The 13,393-nt window shown below is 52.2% G+C and overlaps 1 protein-coding gene across 2 annotated transcripts in view; it reads left to right on the top strand.

Annotated features, from left to right (window-relative positions):
* NOSI (nitric oxide synthase interacting protein) overlaps window positions 1-13,393 on the top strand; it is a 27,760-nt gene extending 14,367 nt beyond the window's left edge. The window contains exons 1-9 of one of the 2 annotated variants that reach the window (XM_071087478.1): window positions 4,148-4,172; window positions 8,337-8,407; window positions 8,968-9,073; window positions 10,042-10,123; window positions 11,792-11,951; window positions 12,048-12,166; window positions 12,298-12,485; window positions 12,607-12,715; window positions 13,282-13,393. In XM_071087478.1, coding sequence (XP_070943579.1) covers window positions 8,338-8,407; window positions 8,968-9,073; window positions 10,042-10,123; window positions 11,792-11,951; window positions 12,048-12,166; window positions 12,298-12,485; window positions 12,607-12,715; window positions 13,282-13,353 — 906 coding nt within the window. In that variant the 5' untranslated portion in view covers window positions 4,148-4,172; window position 8,337 and the 3' untranslated portion in view covers window positions 13,354-13,393. Of the gene's footprint in view, window positions 1-4,147; window positions 4,173-8,336; window positions 8,408-8,967; window positions 9,074-10,041; window positions 10,124-11,791; window positions 11,952-12,047; window positions 12,167-12,297; window positions 12,486-12,606; window positions 12,716-13,281 lie in introns of those variants that run through there. The other variant, XM_071087477.1, reaches the window with a different exon arrangement.

Raw genomic sequence — 13,393 nt, 5'->3', positions numbered from 1 at the left:
CAGCCTCTTTTACTCATCTTTCTATTGGAGTGGCTTTTATTTTCTTTTTGATTTGCTGAAGTTTCATGTACCATCAGTTCTACTATAATACTTATTTTGAAAATGTGAATTTATTCCAATGCAGTTGATATATCAGGGAACAATTTGAGCATAACCCCAATTTCACATTTGCTTATGCTCATCCAAGGTGAATCCAGGAAACTGCACTCTGCTATAAGTGTGTGTGTAGGAATACACAAAGCACACATACACGGCACTTCAAACAAATACCACCGCCGCAGTTCCCCGGGTGTTAGGAGCCACACCCATCCACATCTGGTACTAGGACTTTCCATCAGATCTCAGATAACCCTCCTTCCACCACATCACAGTAATTCACAAGCTGCTCCCTCCACCCCACAACCATTGCCATAACAAACTTCAAGTCTTTGTCAAGGTCAAGTGCCATATATTTTGGAGTATGTTGGTATGTCTTAACCACCTCGCCTGTGTGAAACTGTTCTCTCCTTTTGTATTCCGTTCTTGTCTTTTTCTTTAAGCATCACTGACAAAGTTTACGAGGATCGTGACACAATCCTGTTTTCTCTGTAAGCCCTGTGGTTTTGACTGCAGGATTTTGCATATTGCTGTGATTTTTATAAATGCATGCATTATAGTAGAACTGACCATTCTAGATATTAGTCCCTTGTTGGCAGGGTGCAGTGGCTCATGCCTGTAATCCCAGCACTTTGGGAAGCCAAGGCGACCGGATCACCTGAGGTCAGGAGTTCAAGACCAGCCTGGCCAACATGGTGAAACCCCATCTCTACTAAAAAAAAAAGAAAAAAAATACAAAAAAATTAGCCGGGCCTGGTGGCAGGCACCTGTAATCCTAGCTGCTTGGGAGGCTGAGGCAGGAGAATCGCTTGAACACAGGAGGCAGAGAGGTTTCAGTGAGCCAGGAATGTGCTACTGCACTCCAACGTGGGTGACAGAGCAAGACTCTGTCTCAAAATAAATAAAATAAAAATAAAAATGATATTAGTCCCTTGTCGATTGTAGGCATTACAAATATCTTCTCCCAGCCTCTCACTGATGCCACATTTTCCACAGCACAGTACAGGAGGCTCCTTGCTGACCCAGGCACAGCTCAGAGCCGGCCCCACGAAGCCCTGTGGCAAAGTTGTGAGGAATGGCTCTCTCATGTTGTTGGAGGTATAGAGACCTGTGCAGTCTGTATGGAGAGCAACTAGTAAATTCTAGCAAAAACATTTTTTGGCTGGGCATGGTGGCTCATGCCTGTAATCCCAGCACTTTGGGAGGCTGAGGCAGGAGGACCACCTGAGGTCAGGAGTTCAAGACTAGCCTGGCCAACATGGCGAAACCCTGTCTCTACTAAAAATACAAAAATTAGCTGGGCGCGGTGGCGCCTGCCTATAATCCCAACTACTCAGGAGGCTGAGGCAGGAGAATTTGCTTGAACCTGGGAGGCAGAGGTTGCAGTGAGCCAAGATCATGCCATTGAATTCCAGCCTGGGCGACAGTGAGACTCTGTCTCAAAAAAAAAATATATATATATATATATATATGTGTGTGTATATATGTATATATGTATATGTGTGTATATATGTATATGTGTATATATGTATATGTGTGTATATATGTATATGTGTGTATATATGTTTTTGGCTGGTCAAGTGAAGCAGTGGAAGTAGAGAAGGAACAAAGAAATCTGTAACTGGTTGTGATCAATTAGTTGTAAACACCACTGCACTCAGCCCAGCCTCTAACCACATTTTAAATGCACACACCCTTTGAACTAGTGATTCCACTTTAAAAATTATCTTAAAAGCAGGGTTGGGTGCAGTGGCTCATACCCTGTCATCCTAGCACTTTGGGAGGCCAAAGCAGGAGGACCGCTTGAGCCCAGGAGTTCAAGACCAACCTGGACAACATAGCAAGACTCCGTCTGGATAAAAAGTTAGCTGGGCGTGGTGGTACACGCCTGTATTCCCAGCTACTTGGGAGGCTATGGTGAGAGGATCACTTGAGCCCAGGAGTTTGGGGCTGCAGTGAGCTATGATTGCACCACTGCATTCAGCCTAGATGACAGAGTGAGACCCTGTCTTAAAAGAAAGAAAAGGCTGGGCGCAGTGGCTCATACCTGTAATTGCAGCACTTTGGGAAGCCAAGGCGGGCAGATCACGAGATCTGGAGATCGAGACCATCCTGGCTAACTCAGTGAAACCCCGTCTCCACTACAAAATACAAAAAACTAGCCGGGCGACGTGGCGGGCGCCTGTAGTCCCAGCTATTCGAGAGGCTGAGGCAGGAGAACGGCATGAACCCGGGCGGCAGAGGTTGCAGTGAGCAAAGATCACGCCACTGCACTCCAGCCTGGATGACAGAACGACACTCCGTCTCAAAAAAAAAAAGGAAGAAAGAAAGGAAAAAAGAATTTATCTGAAAAACATCCTTGGACACATACTACACATTGGGTACCAAACTGCTTTGTCATAATGGACAAGGATGTCTGTCCACAGGTGTCAAATCCAAGAGTCGCGTTCATGCAGGGACGAATCTGTAGCCACATAGAGACCAAGGACGTGCCTGGTGGGCTGAGGGGGAATGATGGCCAAGATGGAGCCATTGATTTCTTTCTTTCTTTTTTTTTTTTTTTTTTTTTTTTGAGACGGAGTCTCGCTCTGTCGCCCAGGCTGGAGTGCAGTGGCCGGATCTCAGCTCACTGCAAGCTCCGCCTCCCGGGTTCACGCCATTCTCCGGCCTCAGCCTCCCGAGTAGCTGGGACTACAGGCGCTGCCACCTCGCCCGGCTATTTTTTGTATTTCTTAGTAGAGACGGGGTTTCACCGTGTTAGCCAGGATGGTCTCGATCTCCTGACCTCGTGATCCGCCCATCTCGGCCTCCCAAAGTGCTGGAATTACAGGCTTGAGCCACCGCGCCCGGCCTCTTTTTTTTTTTTTTTTGAGACGGAGTCTCTCTCTGTCGCCCAGGCTGGAGTGCAGTGGCGCGATCTCGGCTCACTACAAGCTCCGCCTCCCGGGTTCACACCATTCTCCTGCCTCAGCCTCCTGAGTAGCTGGAACTACAGGCATCCACCACCATGCCCGGCTAGTTTTTTGTATTTTTTTTTTTTTTTTTTTTTTTGAGACGGAGTCTCGCTCTGTCGCCCAGGCTGGAGTACAGTGGCCGGATCTCAGCTCACTGCAAGCTCCGCCTCCCGGGTTCACGCCATTCTCCTGCCTCAGCCTCCGGAATAGCTGGGACTACAGGCGCCCGCCACCTCGCCCGGCTAGTTTTTTGTATTTTTTAGTAGAGACGGGGTTTCACCGTGTTAGCCAGGATGGTCTCGATCTCCTGACCTCGTGATCCACCCGTCTCGGCCTCCCAAAGTGCTGGGATTACAGGCTTGAGCCACCGCGCCCGGCCGTTTTTTGTATTTTTTAGTGGAGACAGGCTTTCACTGAATTGCCCAGGATGGTCTCGATCTCCTGACCTCATGATCCACCTGCCTCGGCCTCCCAAAGTGCTGGGATTACAAGCGCGAGCCACTGCGCCCACCTTATATACTTTTTTTTTTTTGTAGAGATGGCGTCTCAATATGTTGCCCAGGCTAGTCTCGAACTCCTGAGCTCAAGTGATCCTCCAGCTTCAGCCTCCTGAAGTGCTGAGATTATAGCCAAAGACATTGGCTGGGCATGCACCATGGCGCCCAGCCAATTTCTTTTTATAACATGTACCAAGAAGTACAGAAAGCATAACTGTCTAACCCAGCGAGTTTCAGGGCAAACACACCCATGTAACCAGCACCCAGAACAAGAAACAACATTCCCAGCCTCCCAGAGGCTACCTGTGCCCCTCCCAGTCACCCCACCTTCCGCCTCCCAAAGGCACCTGACTTTTTTTTTGTTTTTTTGAGACAGGGTCTCACTCTGACTCCCAGGCTGGAGTGCAGTGGCCCAATCATGGCTCACTGCAGCGTTGACCTCCCTGGGCTCAGGTGATCCATCTCAGACTCCCAAGTAGCTGCGACTACAGGCGTGCACCACCATGCCCAGCTAATTTTTCTATGTTTCGTAGTGACAAGGTTTTGCTGTGTTGCTGAGGCGGGTCTCAAACTCCTGGGCTCAAACGATCTCCTGCCTTGGCCTCCCCAAGTGCTTGTACTTCAGGTGCGAACCACCACACCCACCTACACATAACTTCTAATGTCATAATTACTTTGTGAGTTTTTGAACTTCACATGAATGGGACCATCCAGTAAGTTTTCTTTTGCATGTCTGGTGTCTGGCCTGCACGGCGTCTGTGAGATTCAGCTATACTATGGGTATGACAGTAGGCTGTTGTGTCTGATTGCTGGGCGTTTCCATTATGTGCTATGGCCCAGTTTCTTTATCTACTCTGTGCTGACAGGGGTGGGGTAGTTTCTAGTTTGTGAGCCGTTGAGAATAGGGCAGTATGTGTCTTGTAAACAGGAGTACCCTTCTGTTAGGTGTATATGTGGGAGAGGAATTGCTGGCTCATAGGATTGGCATATGCCTGGCTTCAGTAGATACTGACAGTTGCTTTCCAAAGTGGTTGTGCTTGTCTGCACTCCCCCAGCAGTGCATGAGGGTTCTAGTAGCTCCGTGTCCTTGCCTGCACCCCTCTAATTGCAGCCCTTGTGGTACGTGGGGGGAGGTATCTCAGTGAAGTTTTATTTTGTTTTGTTTTGTTTGAGATGGAGTCTCGCTCTGTCCCCCAGGCTAGAGTGCAGTGGTGCGATCTTGGCTCACTGCAACCTCTGCCTCCCGAGTTCAGGTGATTCTCATGCCTCAGCCTCCCCAGTAGCTGGGATTACAGGCGCGCACCACCACGCCTGGCTAACTTTTTGTATTTTTAGTAGAGATGGAGTTTCGCCATGTTGGCCAGGCTGGTCTCAAACTCCTGACCTCAAGTGATCTGCCTGCCTCAGCCTCCAAAGTGCTGAGATTACAGGTGTGAGCCACTGCACTCAGCCCTCAGTGAAGTTTTAATGTGCGTTTCCCTGGTGACTATATTAGTTTCCTATCATTGTTGTAACAAATTACTACTAATTTAGTGTTGCAGTATCACACCTCATGGAGCCTCTGGTGTACTTGTGAAAGAATGAGAATGAGAAAGGCAAATAATGTCTTAGTATTATTAAGATAACAGTTTTGACCTTGCAGACTCCCTAGAAATGTGTTGGGGGACCACACCGAGGACCCAAAGTGTGGGTCCTAGGACCCACACTTTGAGAACCGCTGCTAGAAGAATATTGGACTCTTATAGCCTAGGAACGATGGGAAATGTTTAAAAGGATTTCCTATCCATATTTTTTTTTTCTTGCAGAGATATATAACAGGGTGATCACTAAAGCAAGTATTTTCAGGCCAGGTGCAGTGGCTCACACCTGTAATCCCAGCACTTTGGGAGGCCGAGGCAGGTGGATCACCTGAGGTCAGGAGTTCAAGACCAGCCTGGCCAACATGGTGAAACCCCATTTTTGCTAAAAATACAAAAAATTAGCCAGGTGTGGTGGCGTGCACCTGTAATCCCAGCAACTTAGGAGGCTGAGGCAGGAGAATTGCTTGAACCCAAGAGGCGGAGGTTGCAGTGAGTTGAGATCACGCCATTGCACTCCAGCTTGGGCAACAAGAGCAAAAGTCCGTCTCAAAACAAAAGAATTTTCAAGCACAAAAAATAGGATGTGCCAGGCGCAGTGGCTCACACCTATAATCCCAACATTTTGGGAGGCCAGGAGTTCACTTGAGTCCAGGAGTTTGAGGCCAACCTGGGCAACATGGCAAAACCCCATCTCTACTAAAAATACAAAAATTAGTTGGGCGTGGTGGCACATGCCTGTAGTCCCAGCTACTCGGGTGGCTGAAGCAGGAGAATCACTTGAGCCCAGGAGGTCAACGCTGCAGTGAGCTGTGATTGTACCACTGCACTCCAGCCTGGACAACAGAGCGAGTCCCTGTCTCAAAAAAAAAAAAAAAAAAAAAAGATGCTAGATTAAAAATGGGTGGCAGAGAGGGAAGTGGAACAGAAATACAAGTTCAAAGAGAAAAACAGGACATGTACAATTTTCTGCTGTTAAAGCAGAGCTTTTTCTTGCATTTTTCAAATGGTCTCAAATCATTACAGTATTTAGATTCCATTAGCTACACATTTACGTTGCTGGAAATTGTATCCTTTGCAACTGTTTAAGCTTGGGAGAATTTTTAGGTGGCAACTTAGAGATGAGTGAGACTAGTATATAATGTTACTAGATCCTTTCTTTGTTTCCTTCCTTCCTTCCTTCCTTCTTTCTTTCCTTTCTTTTTTTTTTTTTTTTTTTTTTTTTTTTTTTTTGAGACGGAGTCTCGCTCTGTCACCCAGGCTGGAGTGCAGTGGCCGGATCTCAGCTCACTGCAAGCTCCGCCTCCCGGGTTCACGCCATTCTCCTGCCTCAGCCTCCCGAGTAGCTGGGACTACAGGCGCCTGCCACCTCGCCCGGCTAAGTTTTTTTTGTATTTTTAGTAGAGACGGGGTTTCACTGTGTTAGCCAGGATGGTCTCGATCTCCTGACCTTGTGATCCGCCCTTCTCGGCCTCCCAAAGTGCTGGGATTACAGGCTTGAGCCACCGCGCCCGGCCCCCTTTCTTTTTTTTTTTCTTTTCTTTTCTTCTTTCTTTGTCTCACTGTGTCACCAGGCTGGAGTCCAGTGGTGCAATCTCAGCTCGCTGCAACCTGCACCTCCTGGGTTCAAGCGATTCTTCTGCCTCAGCCTCCCGAATAGCTGGGATTGCAGGCCTGCACCACGCCCAGCTAATTTTTGTATTTTTAGTAGAGATGGGGTTTCACCATGTTGGCCAGAATGATCTTGATCTCTTGGCTTCATGATCTGCCCCCACCTCGGCTTCCCAAAGTGTTGGAATTACAGGTGTCAGCCACTGCACCTGGCCATCAACTTATTTCTTTTTAAATTTAATAGAGATGGATCTTGCTGTGTTGCCTAGGCTCATCTCTATCTTGTGGACTCAAGCAGTCCTCTTGCTTCGGCCTCCCAAAGTTTTGGGATTACAGGCGTGAGCCCTGAGCCTGGCTCTGAATCCTTTTAAGGGATAAAAAGCATGCAGGGGCCAGGCGCGGTGGCTCACGCCTGTAATCCCAGCACTTTGGGAGACTGAGGTGGGTGGATCATCTGAGGTCAGGAGTTCAAGACCAGCCTGGCCAACAGGGTGAAACCCCATCTCTACTAAAAATACAAAAAAATTAGCCAGGTGTGGTGGCAGGCACCTGTAATCCCTGCTATTTGGGAGGCTGAGGCAGGAGAATCGCTTGAACTTGGGAGGCGGAGGTTTCAGTGAGCCAAGATCATGCCATTGCACTCCAGTCTGGGCAACATGAGCGAAACTCCGTCTCAAAAAAAAAAAAAAAAAAAAAAAAGGGTCAATTTTATGGTATGTGAATTATGTCTCAATAAAGTCTTTTAAAAGGGTGGGGCTTGCACTCAAGTATGGGGAATGATCAAAGGTATCAAAGTAGGGTGGCAAGATGTTGACAGCTGCTGGACCTCAGGACATGGGTACATGGGGTTCCTTACACTATTCTGGTTTTGTATGTGTTTGAAAACTTACAGAATAAAGTTTTGCTTTTTGAATTGAGCTCCAGGATTCTGGGGTCTTCTCTTCCTCCTTTACCCGCAGTGGGAGTGGAGGTAGCTCTTCCCCTAGCCACAGAGCCCTACTCTGACCTGCCCTCTGATTGGTCGATCTGAGATATAATCACAGACGCTAGATCCAATCGCTAGTGGACTGGTAGGCAGCGATTGGGTCAAGCCTTGGCTAAGTGCCAAGCCTTGAGCCAATCACGGGGCTGGTCCACGCCTTGGCCTCAGTCAGAGCCTACAGATAGGAGAGGGGAAGGGAAGGTGGAGTGGATTCATCAACAGTAGTGGCCCCCTTAGTGTCTTTTTTTTTCTGCCTCCATTAAATGGCACAGCCACCACCCCAGCTAATCTGAAGTAGTGGGTAGAATTTGAACCCTGGATCCCCACCCTCTTCCCTCCAAACAAAGAATTCTGTTGGTAAAGGTGCTATTTTCATATATAAATGAGTCTAGGTGAGTCTGGAAGGGGGACTTCCAGGAGGAGGCCTGGTGACCACATGCCCTCCCTCTCCTCCACCTCACCCCGCTTCTCCACCTCCGCTTTCCCATCGAGGGGGCAGATCAGCTCTGAAGGCTGTAGAGTCATCGAGGGGGCAGATCAGCTCTGAGGGCTGTAGAGATCTTCCCTGTGCTGCCTGCCTCCGGTCACCACAGCCCTGCCACTGTCCCTTCCTCCCCAGGATGACACGGCACGGCAAGAACTGCACCGCGGGGGCCGTCTACACCTACCACGAGAAGAAGAAGGACACAGGTGCAGGGCTAGGGCAGGGCGGGGCATGGATGTGTCTTGGAGTCACCATCTCCCCTCGTGCCGGATGTCTCTCTCCCGCCCCCGACACACACTGATGGCCATGACCATGTAAACAACAGCCGGGTGATCCCACGCCCCCATGTGGCCTGGCACTGTGTTCCCTGCCTTCTGTGCATGAACTCACTCCTCCCAACAAGAGTGTCAGGGATGGCGCTGTTGTTACCCCATGCTCCAGAAGAAGAAACTGAGGCCCAAAGAGGGACAGGCACTGGAGCTTGGTCACAGCCAGAAGGGTGGAGGGGAGTCAGCCGTCAGCCCCTCCACTGAGCTGCCACTCAGTGACCAGGCCTGTTTGCCTCTCACCCTCCAGGGTTGACACCTCCCTGTGGGTTCAGCCCATGGCCCCAGCACACAGACAGCGGCTCCCAACTGCCTGTTTCTCTCTGAGTCCCCCACCCCCACCACCCCGTTGTCTCTCTGCCTCTCTCTCTGGGGCTTTGGAGACGGGCCTGTCTCCTGTCGCTCTGCCCCTCCATCACTCTGCCCCTCTCTGTCCCCAGCGGCCTCAGGCTATGGGACCCAGAACATTCGACTGAGCCGGGATGCCGTGAAAGACTTCGACTGCTGTTGTCTGTCCCTGCAGCCTTGCCACGATCCTGTTGTCACGTGAGCTGGGAACAGGGATGGGTAGGTCTGGGTGGGGAGGGCAAGGGAACCACCAGGAGGAGGCTGTGTGTGTGGGCCTGGCCACCTGCACAGCCAGGGAACCCTGGACGAGCAGTTTATCCTCAGAGCCTCTGTTTTCTGACCTGGGACATGGGCATGATCCTAGTGTCTGTTTCATAGTGTGGAACAGATGGAAAGGAACATATTCCTAATGGGGTGTAGGGCTCTTGGAGCACTGCCGAGGCCATCACAGCAGCTCACCTTCGGACACTTCCCATGACCTGCCTGTGATGGTAGGACAAAGGCTTAACGGGTGCTGAGTCCAGGCACTAAATACGTGCTCAATTAGTGGTATATTTTGTAGAAGACAGTAATGATCAGGGCCCCCAAGGCCACCTTCAGTTTCTTTTTTTCTTTCTTTTTTTTTTTTTTTTTTTGAGACAGAGTGTTCACTTTGTTGTCCAGGCTGGAGTGCAATGAGGAGATCTTGGCTCACTGATCTCCCAGGCTCAGATGATCCTCCTGCCTCAGCCCCCTGAGTAGCTGGAACCATGGGGGTGCACTACCACACCTGGCTTTTTTGTTTGTTTTTTGTAGACAGGGGATCTCACTTTGTTGCCCAGGCTGGTCTCGAACTCCTGGCTGCAACAACATGTGGCACACATTGTTGCTGCGAGAATGAAGCACTTTCCCTGCAACTCTATTGGGAGAGGACAGCTGCAAGCTGAAATCTGGTCTCTATTAGATTCTGCCCCACGTGCCTTTTTCCTTTGCTGATTTTAGTCTGCATCCTTTCACTGCAGTGAACTATCACCATGAGTGTAACAGCTTTGCTGAGTTCTGTGAATTCTAGCGAATAATTGAACTTGGGGCTGATCATGATGGCTCCTGCCTGTAATCCCAGCACTTCAGGAGGCCGAGGCGGGAGGATCACTTTCTTTCTTCCTCATTGCACCCTGTCTTTGCAGCCCAGATGGCTACCTGTATGAGCGTGAGGCCATCCTGGAGTACATTCTGCACCAGAAGAAGGAGATCGCCCGGCAGATGAAGGTGATGGGGATGGGGAGAAGGAGGCACAGGCAGGCAGGAGCTTTTGAGTCTGAGCTCACAGGCAGAGCCACTTGGAGCCCTCCAGTCTCAGTTCCCTCTGCCTGGTACACCGTTCCCCTCCTGCTTCCGGCCAAATCCTCCTCACCGATTTCAGCCCAGGTGCTGCCTCCTCTGAGCTCCTGCCAGTCCCCTGGATCTGCCCCAGTCACCTCTTCTGTTAGCACTTGGCATAGTTGTAACTCTACCTGTGGCTGTCTGACACACGCCCACTTTCCCTTCTGGACTTCGAGTTTTCCCCCCTGTGGCTTAGGTCCTTAGTAAAGATGTGCTAAATGGGCCGGCAGCGGTGGCTCACACCTGTAATCCCAGCACTTTGGGAGGCCGAGGCAGGCGGATCACTTGAGGTCAGGAGTTAGAGGTCAGCCTGGCCAACATGGTGAAACCCTGTCTCTACTAAAAATACAAAAAAAAAAAAAAAAAAATTAGCTGGGCATAGCAGGTGCCTGTAATCCCAGCTATTCAGGAAGCTGAGGCAGGAGAATCGCTTGAACCCGTGAGGTAGAGGTTGCAATGAGCTGAGATGGCATCACTGCACTTCAGCCTGGGTGACAAAGCGAGATTCTGTTTAAAAAAAAAAAGAAAAAAAAAAAAAAAAGATGTGCTAAATGAATCGACATCACTTCATTTTTCTGGGCCTCAGTTTCATCATCTGTAAAATGGGCTGACAGGGCCAAATCAGAGGACACAGCAGGGAACCTGGGAGGTGCAGGCAGATGAGCATTCTCAAGGCGTTTTACTGGGAACCTGGCCTGGCCTTCCATGGACAAAGCCATTTGATGGGTAGGAGGGGCCCTGTTTATCCCCATTTGAGGCACAGTGGGTCTGTCCCCCTCTTCCCCTGCCTGTTTGTTGGCACTGAGGAAACACTACAGGTCATGTGCTTATTGGGCTTTTTGTCCTGAGCAAGTGGCTCCCCCGTGCCCATGTCCTCCACACAGCCTGGTTGTCATGTCGGAGGCCCTCCTGAGCATCCATCACTGTCACTGTTACCTCCTCACTCAGCTGGGTGGCCCAGGGTGGTCTCGAACTGCAGCACTGCCTAGGCACCTGCTGTGCGCCAGGCGGGCCTGAGCTCAGGACGTGGCTTCACTCCTCCCGTCCTCACTCCCTGCCCATCTGTAGACTGGGCTCCTCAGCATTCCCTTAGACCTGGAGTCTACATCCTCCGTCCCAAACACCGTCTGGGGCATGCACTGTATAGTAAACCTAATTGGCCAGCAGGTGACATTAATTAAACGCTTAGCTGAGTGCCAGGTGAGGCTCTCCATGCTTTAAACACTCACCTTATGTAACCTTTAGTGAGCCGCCGAGGTGGGTCACCGCTGTTAGCCTGTTTTACAGATGAAGAAACTGAGGCCAGGAGCGGTCATAGTGCTCACTCAGGCCACAGAGTGACAGAGATGGGCTTTGAGTCTGGCGCTCTGGCTATACAACGCGGTAAGGTTCACACCCGCCCAGGCAGTTACCACCCTCTGCCAGATACTGCCTCCACTGTGTAGGCCTCAGTTTACCTACCTGTGAAATGAGAGGAAGATACCTCCAAACCCCGAGGGTGGTCCAAACCCACCCTCACGGGCAGATGCTCAGCCTACTTTCCGCCCCCCGCAGGCCTACGAGAAGCAGCGGGGCAGCCGGCGGGAGGAGCAGAAGGAGCTGCAGCGGGCGGCCTCGCAGGACCATGTGCGGGGCTTCCTGGAGAAGGAGTCCGCCATCGTAAGCCGGCCTCTCAACCCTTTCACAGCCAAGGCCCTCTCGGGCACCAGCCCAGGTGACTCAGAGTGCGCTTGTGGTGGGTTGGGGGGCGGGGCGCCGCGGGCTGGGCGGGCCCAGGGGGCGGCATCTGAGTCCCTTTCTTCCTCCACAGATAATGCCCAACCTGGGCCCAGTGTGGGTCCTCCAAGTAAGGACAAGGACAAAGTGCTGCCCAGCTTCTGGATCCCGTCACTGACGCCCGAAGCCAAGGCCACCAAGCTGGAGAAGCCGGTGAGCCCCCACAGCGCCCCTCGCTGCCAGGGCGCCAGGGTCCCCCAGCGTCCTTCTCACGCACAGGGACCACCCGTTCTCCACCTGCGCCAGCCCTGCCTACTGAGCCTGCCTCTCTCCGCCCCTTGCAGTCCCGCACGGTGACCTGCCCCATGTCGGGGAAGCCCCTGCGCATGTCAGACCTGACGCCCGTGCACTTCACACCACTCGACAGCTCCGTGGACCGCGTGGGGCTCATCACGCGCAGCGAGCGCTACGTGTGCGCCGTGACCCGCGACAGCCTGAGCAACGCCACCCCCTGCGCTGTGCTGCGGCCCTCGTGAGTCACCTAGGAGGGGAGGGAAGGGACCACCTGGGAACCTGCGGGGCGGGCCGGCTTTGGGGCCAGTAGGTCTCCAGGACGGCCTCTGATCAGTCTCCCACCTTCGCCCTCACCGCAGTGGGGCTGTGGTCACCCTCGAATGCGTGGAGAAGCTGATTCGGAAGGACATGGTGGACCCTGTGACTGGAGACAAACTCACAGACCGCGACATCATCGTGCTGCAGCGGGTGAGAGTCCCACCCCTGCCCTTCCCGCAGCACTCCAAGGCCCCGCCCCTCCCCCTCACCCCCTCCAAGGCCCCGCCCCTCCCCCTCACCCCCTCCAAGGCCCCGCCCCTCCCCCTCATCCCCTCCCCCTCATCCCCTCCAAGGCCTCGTCCCCTCCCCTTCCTCCAACTCTCCAAGGCCCCGCCTTCTTCTCTGCTCTGTAAGGCCCCCAATTTCCTCCTGCTCTCCCAGGCCCCGTCCCCGCCCTATTTTTTAAGGCCCCGCCCCTCCCCTGCCTCCATCCCTCCAAGGCTCCACCCCTCTCCTTCACACGTCCCCTCCCAAGGCCCCTCCCCGCCACTCTCTACCCTCTTCTCTGTGCCCTGCGCCCTGTCCATCCATGCCCACTGCGGTCGCCTCGCCCCCCCCCAACTCCTACTCCTACTCCTCGCCCCCTCCCCAACTCCTACTCCTTAGCCAGCAACCCGCTTCACCTTGACCCGCTTAGGAATCCCCACTACCACCTGGAGCCCCACCGGTCACCCCCGGGCCGGCCTCCACCTCGCCCTTCTCTCTACCTCCCCCAGGGCGGTACCGGCTTCGCGGGCTCTGGAGTAAAGCTGCAAGCGGAGAAATCGCGGCCGGTGATGCAGGCCTGAGTGTATGCGGGAGACCAAATAAACTGGCTTGGGTGCTCAA

Source organism: Macaca nemestrina, chromosome 20, assembly GCF_043159975.1.
Source record: "Macaca nemestrina isolate mMacNem1 chromosome 20, mMacNem.hap1, whole genome shotgun sequence".
NCBI lineage: Eukaryota > Metazoa > Chordata > Mammalia > Primates > Cercopithecidae > Macaca > Macaca nemestrina.
Note: the sequence above shows the minus strand (reverse complement) of the source record. Positions and strands in the feature narration are given on the sequence as shown.